This window comes from Phragmites australis, chromosome 10, assembly GCF_958298935.1.
Source record: "Phragmites australis chromosome 10, lpPhrAust1.1, whole genome shotgun sequence".
In the NCBI taxonomy this organism is placed as follows: Eukaryota; Viridiplantae; Streptophyta; class Magnoliopsida; order Poales; family Poaceae; genus Phragmites; species Phragmites australis.
This window is the reverse complement of record NC_084930.1, coordinates 15756646-15771409: the sequence shown is the minus strand read 5'-3', so window position 1 is coordinate 15771409 and position 14764 is coordinate 15756646. Positions and strand designations below refer to the sequence as shown.

Sequence of the window (14764 nt, the reverse complement as noted above, 5' to 3'; positions counted from 1 at the left end):
TAGTTATCGGTGCAAAGGTCTCTCCAAAATCTACCCCCTCTATTTGAGTGAAACCTTGAGCCACAAGTTTAGCCTTGTTTCTCACTACAGACCCATCCTCCTCCTGTTTGTTTTTTAAAACCCATTTGGTGCGTATGATGTGAACATTTGGGGTGGCTCTACAAGAACTAAAACTTGGTTTCTCTCAAAGTTTTCTAGTTTTTCATGCATGGTATTGATCCAATTTGAATCAGAAAGAGCATGTCCAACATCATAGGGCTAAAAAAGCAATGAATGCAGAATCAATAAAATAAGCATAGTGAGCATATTTGAATCTTGTTACCCTCTCACCAAGGTCACCGATCATCTATTTAGAGGATGGATCCGCTGAATGTGACGAGGAGTCTCACGTTGTGAGACCACCTCCCCCTCAAATGTAGCTAGTGCAGGCTCGAAAGCAGCAGAAGTAGAAGTAGAGGCTGCAGGATCCACTACCATTGTAGAAGTAGGAGCCAGCGCGGGAGCAGATGTGATGGTAGGGAGTAGTGGATCATCCTCATCATCACCGAGAGCTGGAAGGTAGCCATCTACGAAGATGCTTTCGCCCATGTCTTTGTCACCTGCACACTTGAAAGCAGAATTAGCACACAGGCTAGATTCATCCGAAGTCACATCACATGATTCCTTGATAGTGTTAGTGTTAAGATTATTGCTCTTTCCATTCTTGCAGTCGCATGGTGATCTCCTTCCATCTTCGGGCATGGAAACAGTGCAATTTCAGATCAGCTATAGCGTGGGGGAAAAAGGAAGGCGGGCAGAGGTAGAAGGTAGGTCTTTCGCATGGGGCTGACGCGAGAGAGGTGGGCACGCGCGCGAGGGAGAGAGGAAGGGAGGGGAGTAGGCCTAGGTGGCTAGGTTGGGATGGCACAGTGTAGAAGGCGCGCTGGCTTGGTGCAGCTGAGCAAGAGGGAGAGGGAGGGAGGCTGAGGAGAGGCAGGTCGCAGAGGGCGTGAGCTTAGGGGGGATGAGAGAGCGCTTTGAGTGCTAGGTTTTAGAGAAAATGAAAGAGGAGAGATTAACTTTTGTAATATTGAGGGTTTTTGTGATAAAAATATCTTATAATAAAAAAAAGACCGATCTTTGCATGAAATAAAGTGCATATTTCCTCTGATTCTTATGTTCACCTTTTTCTTTCTTTCTTTTTTGTGACTCTTGCTTGGTTACAAGTTTTTTCTTTTTAGTTTTGATTTTTAAAGTATAGAGAAGGTTGCCACCCTCATTAGTGAGGCAAGTTGCACCATGAGGAAGTGAAAGGAGGAGCAAGGGAGGAGAGGGGTTAGCAGAACTGTTGGCACAGGGCAGCATGGGTGAGGGTGAGCTCGGGAGCAAGTATGGGCGAGGCAAGGTAGAAGACAGGGTATTTCTCTAATTGTGCTCATTTTGTAATAGCATATTTCAGATTCTGGAAGTGCCAGTGGTATATCTTAAAACTAGCAAAATATGCATCTAATTAACCCTAAATATAAGCACGACAATTAATTAATTTTATCCACACAAATGACCTGGCATAAATAAACAAGTCGTATGTCCCAAGTCCAGGTGCCTAAAGAATGTTTTGATCTACATGTTTCACAACACAAACATGAAATTAGTCAGCATCATGCATCCAATACAAACATGAGATCAATCATTCGTACCCAACACAAACAAGAGATAAGACATTACATACAGATGTACAAACCGTCTCTAGTGTCTCGAGTATCCAAAGAATGTTTTGTTCTGAATTTGTACAACATGCAACCCAACACAAAGATGAGATCAAACAGTAGTTACAAGTGTATAGTCTGTGTGGCAAGTCTAGAAGTCCATCTTAATGTACCGGGAAACAAAATTACACTGCAACTAGCTCTTCATTGCTGCCAATACAAATAAAATCTGCACCATGGAGCATGGCTGCTTATGCTGCTTGCCTCACATCACAGTGCAAACGGTTCTTTCGGACTGCAAATGTGCGCACTCATATTTCAACAGTATCACTTGAGTTCAAGCAATGAGGTCCATATACAAGGAGCTTTCTTTATGTTTATTTCCTGAATTCTAATACGCAATTTCCTTTACAATTTCTCAAAGGATCTAGGTTGGTTGCAAGTAAGTTCATCTCAATTATGACCTAGAATCTGACATTCCATCCTCAGACGATTCTGGGTTGGTGTCGACATCCACAGGATGCTCATTTCCTTCACTCTTGCTGATCAAATTTCATGACATGCTAACATCTGTTATGTTAGCATCATGAGAGCAACCTGACAACACTTCTCTGCAATCCTTGTTGTCAACCTTAGAGAACTTGTCGTCAACCCTCAATATATTATTGATGCCTACCCCCAACTTGCTTGGGACAAAGGCTGCTGCTGCTGTTGTTGCCTTTGTTGGCCTCATCCTCCGTAATATCTGACAGATTATTTGAACCGCTTATGGAATCATCTCTAGAAGCAATATTTTCATCAAGGACATCTCCCTCAATCCCTTGAATTTCTACAGAAACACCTTTGTTCGCTTCACTTGCTAGATCAGTGCCTTCATTTGGTAAGTCAGGGTCGTTACTCTTTATTTCTTTAGTACCGAATTGGTGGTCATGAACCTGCTGCAGTTCATCTGGCATCTCAATATGAGCCAATGGCTCTGTGCAATCAACTGTTTGATATCTTGCTGGTTTGTCGCTATCTTCATGGGATAACCCTGGGAAGTCACATTTGGCCTGTTGTTCAGTACTTGAGCATTGCAAATCAGAGCGTTCCTCGAGTTCCTTATCAACACAAGTTCTGCCTTCCATAGCATCAGCTGCAATGTCCACATCACTACTATCCTGAGTAGTGTTTTCCTGAGGAATCTGTTCATGATGACTACTTGCAGGAGAGATCTCTCCAGACACAGGTGAAACAATTGTAGCAGAATCAACATCATCATTGGCAACAGTTGCTGGAAGAGATTGGAAAGTATCCCAGTCGTCATCCCAGTCATCATCATTAACTTCTTGTTCATCCTTCTCTTGAGATGCATCAGCATGAGAAACTTCGGCAACGGCCCCAGGTTGTATACTGATACTATCCTGGACACTCTGCTCTGAGTGTGCACTCATATTCACCGGCACCGTTGTCTGGCCTTGACTGACTGAAGCTCGGACCATGTCCTACAAAATATGCAAGAGTCTTCAGGATGAGAAGGAAGAAACAATGTGAATACAGGAGTTCAGCGGCAAATGTACAGAGTAAGAACCTCAGACCTAAAACACACCAACATTCATTAATACATGTGTGTACAATCGGCACATACTAACTTCCTTCAAAAGAGAAAAATCTACACACAGAAAAATCTACACATTAATGGACAATACCTGAAGCTGTTCTCTCTTTTTAGGTGGTGCAGAAAGCATCATATCTTTCATCTGTATAGCAGAAGACGGAATCTGGATAAAATGGGAGAACAACTTCTTGGAAATGATGTTTACTTCAGCAAGTTCCTGAAACAGAATGTTGTAGAACAGGATAAACAAAACCAAACTGTTCCAGTAGATTTTCTGGTCGCATTATGCGAGAAACAAGCAAATCCAATGCTACCTGTGAGCCAGTATCACTGGACAGAAAGAAAACCATCAGTAAGGCCTCCAGCAAAAGAGTCGTAGCATCTTGCTGGTATTTCTTAGATTGTGCTAGTGTGTGGAAGAGGAGAAGTAGTTTCAAACATTCATCAATAATACTGACAGATTCCTTGTTTGAACATCCCTGGAGTAAGAAGTTTGTCAGAGAATACTACCCTATGTTGCAAAAAATTCAATAATATCATAATTAACAACATTCCAAACAGTACCTTCAATGTAGTTTGGATCACCGAAAACACATCTCCCAGTAATTCCCCAAGGAACATCATAAAAGAATGTGTCGTTGTTTCTGAACCTTCAGTTAGCTCTTTCTGTGCACAGCTTCTCAGTACATGTATACCCAACATTTGCACCTGCTTTGTGAAATCAACTTATTAATTACCCACTATCACAGTGTGCAATTCTGAGTGCCAACAATAAGCAAAGCCAGTTTTCTACCTGTATATTGTTGCTATGAAGTGAAACCTGAATAACCTGTACGCAATGCCTGAAGCTGCCCCAAATGAGCAAATCATTACTACTTCCATTTTCACTTCGATAACCAATCTCATGAAGAAGTTTGGCGAGAGCAGTGGATTCTCCCAAACAGAAAAGTAGTATCCTTGCCAACAGCTTGTAGGAATCAGAAATCTTGTTTTCGAGCAACGAGATCCTTTTATCACATTCTGTACAGAAGTATGCCATTAAGCTAACCAAAGCTTCTAAGACAACTTTGGGATTGGTGCCCTCACCATCTGATTCAGCTGTTCCTACAAAAACAAATAGATAGCCAATTCTTAGACTAGCATGATTATTCTTCTCGGCAAACTACTGTTTCATTTTCATAAGGAAAGAGTTATTTGTTAGTCCTGCAATTTTCTGGTAGGTACCTTTAATCTACTTTTTAGGGTCCCTTTCAAGCCTTCAGCTTTCAGGTTTGCTACTCACATTAGGAGCTGTGAGCCAATGATGGGGCACCAACTGATAGATAGGCCCTATTGTTAAGTGGCCAAGAGACCTACTGGAAACAACGTTCGATTACAGAAAATTTTGTTCTGAACCTATTCCTAAAATACAAAGCTTAAAAGAAACGATGGAAATGCCGAAAATGGTCATCTCAGTGCTTAACTCTGTTGATGTGGAAAAATGGGCACTACGCGAGATTAAGTGGGTTTGGTAAGTTATAGGGAAAAACATGGGGAATAATCCAATTCTGCTATAGCCTTATATCATTAGATTTTGTTTGAAGTCTTCATAAGTAAAACACAGATCATAAGATTAACAGCATGTTCACAACTGGACCAATCTCTAAACACTTCTAGATCTGTTGCAGCATTTCCAGTGATTTTTTATCAGCTTGTTTGGCTTTTTTTGGGGGAGTGGGAACACTGAGTTCAGTTTTTCCCTAAAAAATGCTTTAAGGTCATACTCATACGTAACAAGCACAGAAACGCCTATTTTCATACTAGTTCGAATGATTTTTACCGGTTTACTAAACCATGAGAGGTTTTAAAGGACTTTAATTAGTTGCCAACATCACTAGATATGTTTATTCTTTTTGCAAGGGAAATTCTGAAATCAGAAAAATTTAGGACAATGGCAAAACTTTCTCGTCAAAATAAGTGGATCAGGACAGGTGAACATGTTTGGAGAATAATAAGTAAAATCAAGAAGAGAAAAAAGAAGCTGATACCTCTAAAGCATTTCCTCATGAAAGGCAAGATATTTTGGAGGAAGCAGATGATATTTGACAGGCATAAATTAGATGACACTTGTTGAAATGATTGGTGTGATGTGGATACCAATAACATCATCAGCTTCCACAAATGCTGCTAGATGAGATAGACAATTAGATTCCATAAGCAAAAGGGGTTCAAGGAAATTTTGCACTAGATAAGTAGATATAATCAGCAATAGTAATATCAGAATATCAGAATGCCTGGTATCACTACCTCTTTTTTCATTCGACAAGCCATAGACTCACTTGCAACAGACAATTCAGAAATCAAAGTATTACTAGAACATTTCTGAGAACTTCCATCCCTGCTGCAGTAACAAATACAGAATTCATTGCCAATATTGTGTTTAAGGAACAAAAGGTTATAACTGGAAGTCCAACAATGGATTTGGAAATTAAGTACATTTGCAGCAAGAAAGTTTGAAATGAAGAATATGCAGCAAGACTAAGGTAAATTGCGGCAATTATTACCATTGAAGGATCATGGCGAGATACTGAGAGTAGAGCTCTAATGCAGAAAAGACAAAGGCTTCCACCTCAAAAAAATTGTCAGGGCAGAATCTGATAATCTTCATGATGAAAAAAAAAGTTAGGCACTAGTCTCATTAGAAATAAGCAACATGCAATGATGCCACGAAAGATTTAGCTTATTAATTTTTTGTTGCATTAGCCATGAATATTACTGAACAAGGTACTGGAGCCATTATTAATCCTACTAAGAAAACCATTACTCACGCCAATACAAGTCCATACCAGTTAATCTATTTATAGCAATAACAACCCCAAGACTCGAATCATTGTTACATTTGTTAGAAGCTAGAGCACTGCAGCTCCAGCTCCCACTGGTAGACACAGTGAGACATATGAAGTAAAAAACTGCCAATATTATCTACTTTCAACTTTTCATCTTCTATTATTTCATGTTTTATTCTCGCCACTCTACCTTCTGCAAGCGCTAATAATCACATGTCCTCAAACATACTCTATGATCAACCAAATTATGTCCAGTTATAAATATATTAGCTGAGACCAGTAAGTCCATTTTGGCCTATTGCCACAAGTTTTTGGAATCATGTTTGTCCCTACCACAGAGCGTTCACATTTAGGACTATTAACAATGCAAGGGCATCCCAATGTATGTGTTTCCTGTTCTAAAAAAAATAGCACTGAAATGTGATTGATAGATCTAATACATGCTGCAAGTAATTATGACCAGAATGACTTTACCTGCGTGAACAGACGTACAATAGGAGCACTTGAGCAATCAGCATATGTAAGAGCCTGCAATGACACAAAAATCCTGTCAACATAGGAATGGTTTTCGGAGTAAAGGATACACAACAATTGAATGGGATTTCCAAAAAAAGACTTTTAAGGGTTGCAAGAGTAAGTTTCAAGTTAGATTTAATCAGACTGTGACATCAAACTTAGGATAGTATTTTACCATTATTAGAATAAAGATGGTAAAGTAGTAAACACTCATTATGAAGCACAATGAAATATCACAGTTGGAGCATTGAAGGTATTAGCTAACGTAGTATTCCCACTATTTTGAAATGGTTCTCCAGCTACCGTATGTGTAAAGATAAACAAAGCACAAAATGTAAGTAAAAATAGTGGACCAGGCTATGCTACCCAATTACCCTATTGATGACTTATTTCAATTACCCAACATCTTTTACATTTTTGAAAGAAATGGTAGATAATGGTAAACTGCAATAATTAAACTCCTAAATCCCTCAATGGAAAATTATTTTGATACGATAAATAACTATTTTGAAATGGGATAAGCATCTATAATTCTATTTTTCCAAGTGAACAAATATTTTGAAACGATGAACCCAAACTATTCTGAAACATACAGAGTATCTATTAATTTTTTTCTCGAACGCGCAGGACAGCTACGTGTCATTTCATTAATATGAGAGGAAAAAGACCAAAGTACAACACAAAAACACATACACAAAGAAACGAGCAAACACCCTAAGAACAGGTACAAAAAAATACAAAAGAACCAGAACAAACACAAAGAAAAAGGCTAAAAAAGAGCCAAAATACACAATCATTTTGAAGTTTCCAAATTGCCCAAGACACAAGAATGATGAGGGAATTAAGACCCTTCCTGTGTTGCTTATCGACCTGCTTCAACGCGAAATACCCATGGTTATCATGGCGTCGCCATATCGTCGCCATAACGACGATATGGCGGCGTGGCGGTATTTTGGGCCTCGCCACGGCGCCGGCGTCTATGGCGTCCGCCATATCAGCATGGCGTCGCCGTGGCGCCGATATGGCATCGTGTGGTGTCCATTTTTCGTGTGGCGGGCGCCATACTGGTTAGGCGGAGGGGATTAGAAGGGGAGGAGAGATCGAATGGGTCTAAGAGGGAGGCGGACTTCCATACTTTTTCCTTGCCGCTGCTACCGAGATCGCGCGTCATCCGCCGTCTCCGAGACCGCGCGCTGTCCGTGCTCCTCGCCGCCCTCAGATTCGTCCGCCTGCCCGTCTCCGTCGGCCCGCCTGGAAGTCCGTCGACCTGCTTGGAAGCCGTCGACCTGCACGTCTCCGCCTCCCCCACCTGGAAGCCGTCGGCCTACCCCTCCGCCGCCCCCGCTTGGAAGTCCGCCGACGCCCCTCTGCTCCAGCTGCCCTCCGCCACCGCTATGTCCGGTTGGTCGCTGCTCTCTCTCCTCTCACTTCTCTCTGCTGTGTGCTGACTGTTGATGTGCACTGTACATGTGTGCTGATGTGTTCTGTACATGTGCTCTCTCCTCTCACTTCTCACTTGCACTTGCACTGCTGGTAGCTGATCAGTGATAACACATTGCACTAGCAGAAGTGTTGAAGTAGATATGTCAGCACTTGCACTTTGCACTTTGCACTTGCAGAAGTAGATAAGTTTGCTCTAGCTCTTGTACTCTTGCTGCTCTAGTACACGTGTGGGATGACCGGATGACTAGGATCTTGCTGCTTCTGTAGTGTTGGCTTGCTGCTCTAGTACATGTGTGGGATGCCTTGCTTCTGTAGTGTTGGCTTTGCATCTTGCTCGCTGGGAAGCTAATATTCACTTGAAGCATGATATCCTGTTAGTGTTAGCACTTAGCAGTGGCACATATCCAGTATAGCACAATGGCTTTGCATCTTGCTCTAGTACATGTGTCATGTGTGGGATGCTTGACTTTTCAGCTAGACTTTTAAGAGCTGTCTGAGAGCGTCTTTGTTGCACAAACTCAATCCTGTTATGGTGCATTTCCTTGGGGGTTTGGTGTGGAGAACGTGAATGCTTCTAACATCTCGATGAGTTTGTATTGGATGACTTTTGAGAGATGAGAGATTTGAAATTTTGAAAGATGAGAGAGTTCTATGTCTTTTATGCTACATTTATATTTCCTAATATCCTAGACTATAACTGTCGAGCTACATTTACATTGTCATTTGATAATATCCTAGACTATAATGTGTGTATTCGCCACGTGTGTATGGCATTGCCACGCCACGCGCCACGTCACTGTAAAGTTGTGAAGGTGGTGGGTCGCCACACCTCGCCACGCCGACGTCACAACCATGGAAATACCACCAGCTAGTAAACGCAGACCAGCCTGGTTGAGGAGCAACAACTTTGCAAACCGACCAGAGAAAGAATGCTGAACCAAACTTGTCTGGAGAACACACAAGAGACTAGAAGATGTTGGATAGTCTCATCATCTTGATCGCATAGAGGACAAGAAGCAGGATGAGGAAGGCCATGTTTGGCCAATCTATCTACGGTCCAACAACGATTGAGAATCACGAACCAAAGACTTCGTAGCGCAGCGGTGCCCAAGACTTCCAAATACGCTTCCAGGGAGCGAACCTTATAGAGCCAACCAAAGAGGCATTATAAACTGACTTACTAGAAATCCTCTAAACATGCTGATCTTGCACCCCTTGTTGCAGAATAAAACCATCAAGCAAGTTCCAAGCTTGGAGATACTCCGTAATAGCATGGATCGAGAGAAATCCTTTGATGTTGGAGACCCAAGTCAGGTCGACCAAAGGCTCAGCCACAGTCCTTTGATTAACAATTCTACATGGTATTAAAGCAAAGAGGTGTGGAGCAATCCCACTAAGGGACCGACCAGGACCGACCATGAAGCCAACGATCCAAACAAAAACAAGTGTTAGAGCCATCTCCAATTAAGGTCACCATGGCAACAGAAAATAAGGCTCTAGAGTTTGGATGAACCTGAACCTGCAAACGTGCCCAAGGTCTAGAAGGTTCCGTTTTCTGAAGCCAGAGCCATCTCATGCGAAGAGCCCAACCGAGAGTCGAAAGATCCTGAGTGCCAAGGCCACCTTACTGAAGAGGCCAACAAACCTGTTTCCATGAGACTAAACAACTTCCACCTTTAGCATGTTCTTGACCCTTCCAAAGAAAACCACATCACAACTTATCAATTGCCTTAAGAACCCATTTAAACAAATCCGTAGCAATCATTTGGTAAATAGGAGTAGCCGACAAAACCGTGTGAACCATAGCTAAGCGCCCAGCTCAGTTCATCAAAGAGGCTTTCCAGCTTGGAAGATGGTCATCCACTTTATCAACAAGTGGGTGCAACTCAACTTAGATAACTTTCGGACTGACAGGGGAAGACCCAAGTAAGGACAAAGGAAATCTTTAACCTGACAAGGCAAGATGTCCTAAACAATAGCCAAATCCAAATCCTTACAGTGAATAGGAGTTACAGAACATTTGAGAAGGTTAGTCTTAAGACTCGAGGCGTCCCCAAAAATCTGCAGAATTCCCTTGATTAAATTCAAGTCCTCGGCGATCGGCATGATGAATAGCACTACATCATCCGCATATAAGGAAACCCGATGTTAAAGCCCACGAGCAGACAAGACTCAAAAGACGAGAAATTAAAGAGTTCAGCACATCCATAACCAAAAGAAAGAGCATGGGAGATAGCGAATCACGCTACCTTAGACCACGATGGTGTCTAATTACTTCACCCGGTTCACCATTCAACAGAACACGAGTAGAGGAACTAGATAACAAACTGCATAGAAGATCGCACCAATGATGATGAAAACCCAAGCTGCTAAGGACCTCAATCCAATTTAAGGAGAAGATGAGGCTCCTTACTCCTGTGCAAACATCTTGCAGCTTGCTAAACCAATAGAAAGTTATCATGAATACACCTTCCCTTAATAAAAGCACTTTGGTTGGAAGAAACCAAAGAAGAGAGATTTGGTGCCAACCGATTAGCCAAAATTTTAGCCACCGATTTCCCAAAACTATGAATCAAACTAATCGGACAATAATCTTTCACATGAATGTTGAATGGCATCCACTTTTTTTGGAAAAAGGGTGAGAAATGCAGAATTGAGATATCTCATATTGGCACATCTTCCTTACTGCACAACTAACAATGGAATCATCAAATCTTGCGGGAGGTCTTTGATTGTTGTCTAAACTTCCTCCATAGAGAAAGGCTCATCAAGAGAACCTAAAGAATGTTGATGCTGGTGAAGCATACAAAAATTGAGAGTGAAAGTTCTTTGCTTCGGAGAACCCAACAATTTGGAATAGAAATCAAACACAGCTGATTGCTTATCAACTTGAGATGTGGAAGTAAGATCATCTACCTGAAATTTAGCAATGAAATTCTTCCTTTTTCGGTACCTGGCTTGCTGATGGAAAAAAGAAGTATTGGCATCTCCTTCCTTAAGAAAAAGAACATGAGAATGCTGCCTAGCAATAGTGCGGTCAAGAGAAGCCAAGCCAACATAGTGCTTCTTTAAATTGACCCTCAGCCAATCCTCGTCAATAGCGAGAGGGCGACGATCCTGAGCAATTTCAAACTGATGGAGAATTTCCTTTGCCATGGCAAGCTATGATTTGATATGGCCGACCTTCCTCAGACTCCAACTCTAAAGAACCTTAACCATTTCAGTTTTATATGGAAATGTTCAAGAGGGCAGAAAGCAACTACTGGGGCTCCCAATTAGAGCTAACCACATCTTGAAAAATGTGTGAGGAGGGCAAAAAACATTCAAAGTGAAAGTGTCGCCTACCCCGAATGTTAGCCTTGAGACTAAGCAATAACGAACAGTGATCCGAGACTGAGAAAGCCGCACTTTGGAGAAGCGAATCCGGGAAGATATGCTCTCAGTTGACCGAACAAAAGACTTGGTTCAACCTTACTAAGGTTGGAGAAAGCCACTCATTCGACCATGTATACTTGCGGTCCAACAAATTGATTTCCTTGATCTCAGAATCACAAATGAAACGACAAAAACGACCCACCTTTGGCCGATTAAGATTCTCGTTATTTTTATCCTCGACTTGATAGATCAAATTAAAAGCCAAGGACCATCACAAAGTGTGCGAACGTCATGAAGCCCCTGTAAAAACAGAAGCTTATCATCATTCTCTTGAGGCCCATACATGCCAGTGAACCACAAGTTATTGCTTTCATCTTCAGCAAACAACATTGAGACCAAAAAGTTGTCAAAGCTAGAACCCAATGCGTGACAAACAGCCCCCTTCCACACAATGAGAATTCCACCCCTTGTGTTATCAGGAGGAAAAGCAATTTGTTGGTCAACATCAGAACCAAGCACCTCCAATAGCAAACGAGAAGAAATGGAAGACAATTTGGTGTCTTGAAAACAAACGATATCCACCCTTGAAGAAAGCACAACATCACAAACAACATCTTGACGAGCGACCATGTTAAGTCCTCTCACATTCCAAACTAAGATATTTGAAACATTCATTAGAACAAATGAAAATTGAACGACCAAGACCGAAGAAGACAAAGCATCAAATACATGCTGCTAAAGAATCAATAGCCCTGTGCTGATCGGCATCCCCGGCCACCCAGCCAAAGATAGCAGCCAAGGCAGATAAGTGAGCACTTGTAAGAGGTTGATCGAAGAGGCTGCTGTAAACGTCTTGTGCCTTCTAGACCACATGCGCGATATCAGAGATAATTCCAAGTTTCTTCATGACATTCCTTTGAGTAGCACCGACCTCCAGACCAGGAGACCAAGGACGAGCACCAGCCACCCTCCAATTACGCCTCGGTAAAGAACCAGAAGGAGGTTGCTTACATCTTCTCTTAGCGATTTTTGGCGGAGAGAGGATAGCGGAGATCGACTTAGTCATCAAACAAAGGAACCCCTAAGCAGGTGGCTATGATTGAGAGGGGGGAGACAATCTGAGACCAGGCTAGGAGCTGGAGCAACGAGGTCAGCAGTCTGGCGCCGTTGTCTAGAGTACACGAGCAGGCTTCGGAGTCACCAAATTGAGCAGAGGACAATCCTACCTATGAAGCAGCAGGAACAGAGTCCCTAACTCCAGACAAATGGACAATGGAGGCAGGTCCAACAACAGCGTAACGCCGACGCCTTGCGTACACGAGAAGAGGCTTCGACAGGCCGGCACAAGCACAGATCGTCAAAGGCTCAATAGCCGTAGGAGGATCCACCGAAGCCGGGGTCGCAGCATCCAAGCAAATCGGCCCACAAACCACCACTGGCCTAGGAGCCGAAGGAGACAAAACCAAAGCCTGGTCCACATCATTCAAAATCGCTGAACTGCAGCCGAAATCCATTGGAGGAATCACCAAAGCTAGGGCTACAACTTTTAAAACCTTTGATCTACCGCCGAGAACAGCTAGAGGAGAAACTTCCGCGGGAAAATGAAGAGGCCTTAACACAATCATTTGCTGCAGAATCGCGTTGAATCTACAGTGTCCCGCCCCATCCTTGAACCCAACACAGTCAAGATCAATTGAAGAGGTGCCGGCTTGAAGCTGATTAAAGTCCCGCACAGGAAATGAACCAGCACAACTCTTCCCAAAGGTTCGTGGGCCTAGCCTTGAATAAACAGACACACAACCCACACATTTATCAAAGTCCACCAGACCGCTGAAGGAACCATGGCCATCAGGCAAGGATCCAGTGCGCCAACGACGACGCCAATCGTCGTTTTCACTACCATCTAGAGGGCCTTGACCGTCAAGTAAAGAAACGAATACCTCATTGACCGTAGAAAGAAACACATCAACTCTATACATCAGAAACTTTGTCGCCAACGTCCCAGCGCCAACCTCGGGCACCACCAACTCAGCAATAAGGTCGTCCAAAAAGTGGGGAAATGACTCGGGATGGAAGGACTAAGTCGTAATACAGAATGAAGACAAGTTCGGTCGATCATTAGTAGCAGGATGCAAATGAGAAATCCAACATCAAGAACCAAACAAATGCTCCACCATGGCCAATTCCCAAGTGTGTGGCGGAATCTATCATTAGTAGCAGGATGTAAGGTATGGAACTTTCGACCGCATGAGCTTGACGTGTCCAGCTCTTGACGAGCAATGCAATCCCAGAAGCACGAACAGGCAGACCACCGTTAATGACCATCTCCGTCATCGTCTCACCAGGGAGGAGGAAATCCTCTAGAGCAGATGGGTGGATAGACAACGCACCAGAGTCTAGACCGAAGTTGTCCGCAATCGCCTCCAGAACCTCCAGCCGAGAGACCGAAAGCCTAGTGCCGACGACTGTCACGAACACCGCCTGTCGCAGATCATCCTCACAGCCCTGACGATGCTGCGAGAACGACCGATCACACAGAACCTTAGAGGGTAATCAAAAATTGTGGAGCCCAGAGACCTCAGCATCCTGTTAGACTAGAGAGCCTGGAGGAAAGGGAGGAGCCCCGCCACTGGACCCCGAAGAAGGTTGGTGTTTGCGCGGCCTTCAACTGGAATGATGACCGTCCTGAAAATTGTGATCATCTGCCCGAACAGGACCAACCACAACAGACCCACCATCCGCAGGAGAAGCAGAAGGCGGCGGCTGCGCAAAACCGAAACCAACACACGCAGAAGCCAATGGAGGCGAGATACATCGCCAATCGAACAGATGTTTCTCCACAGGTGGACGGAGGGCATCCATTGCGACAACCCTCTTCCTTGGATCAACACGAGAACAATCAGACGAACGGTGCCATAGCAAGAGACAGCGGAAGCAACGCGTTAGCCAACGTCATGCCGCAGCGCAATGGCTCCTCGAGAAGCAATTGAAGCATTTGCCTCGGAGGTCTACCGGGACAGGCCTGTGAGAAGGGTGAAGCCACGCTTGCCAAGCACGCCGTCCTTCAACTAACTGCCAACCATCAACCTTGAGACCACCAACTCCAGCGAAAGGACGTGAAGTCAGACGGACCAGAGCGAAGGAACGTGGTGGATCAGAAGCAATGACAACAGCAGGACGACGAGAGAAAGAAGGATAAGGAGCAATGATTAGCGCCGCCAACAAAGGAGCCACCAATAAGGAGGCGACCGAAAAGGCCAATGCCACCACATAGCGATAAGAGCTGGCATAGCGAAGTTGGGCTAGTATCACACTAGCGATGC

The 14764-nt window shown here is 43.5% G+C and overlaps 1 protein-coding gene across 7 annotated transcripts in view; it reads right to left on the bottom strand.

The window, feature by feature from the left end:
- Positions 1-1583: 1583 nt before the first annotated feature.
- The window catches only part of LOC133883688 (protein SWEETIE-like), a 57600-nt gene continuing 44419 nt past the window's right edge, over positions 1584-14764 (bottom strand). For 2 of the 7 annotated variants that reach the window (XM_062323070.1, XM_062323077.1), the window contains exons 40-48: positions 6582-6635; positions 5826-5923; positions 5569-5662; positions 5310-5448; positions 4076-4386; positions 3847-3990; positions 3597-3761; positions 3374-3499; positions 1584-3169 (exon numbers count right to left, since the gene is read on the bottom strand). In XM_062323070.1, coding sequence (XP_062179054.1) covers positions 2348-3169; positions 3374-3499; positions 3597-3761; positions 3847-3990; positions 4076-4386; positions 5310-5448; positions 5569-5662; positions 5826-5923; positions 6582-6635 — 1953 coding nt within the window. In that variant the 3' untranslated portion in view covers positions 1584-2347. Of the gene's footprint in view, positions 3170-3373; positions 3500-3596; positions 3762-3846; positions 3991-4075; positions 4387-4483; positions 4635-5309; positions 5449-5568; positions 5663-5825; positions 5924-6581; positions 6636-14764 lie in introns of those variants that run through there. The other 5 variants (XM_062323076.1, XM_062323072.1, XM_062323071.1 and 2 more) reach the window with 5 other exon arrangements.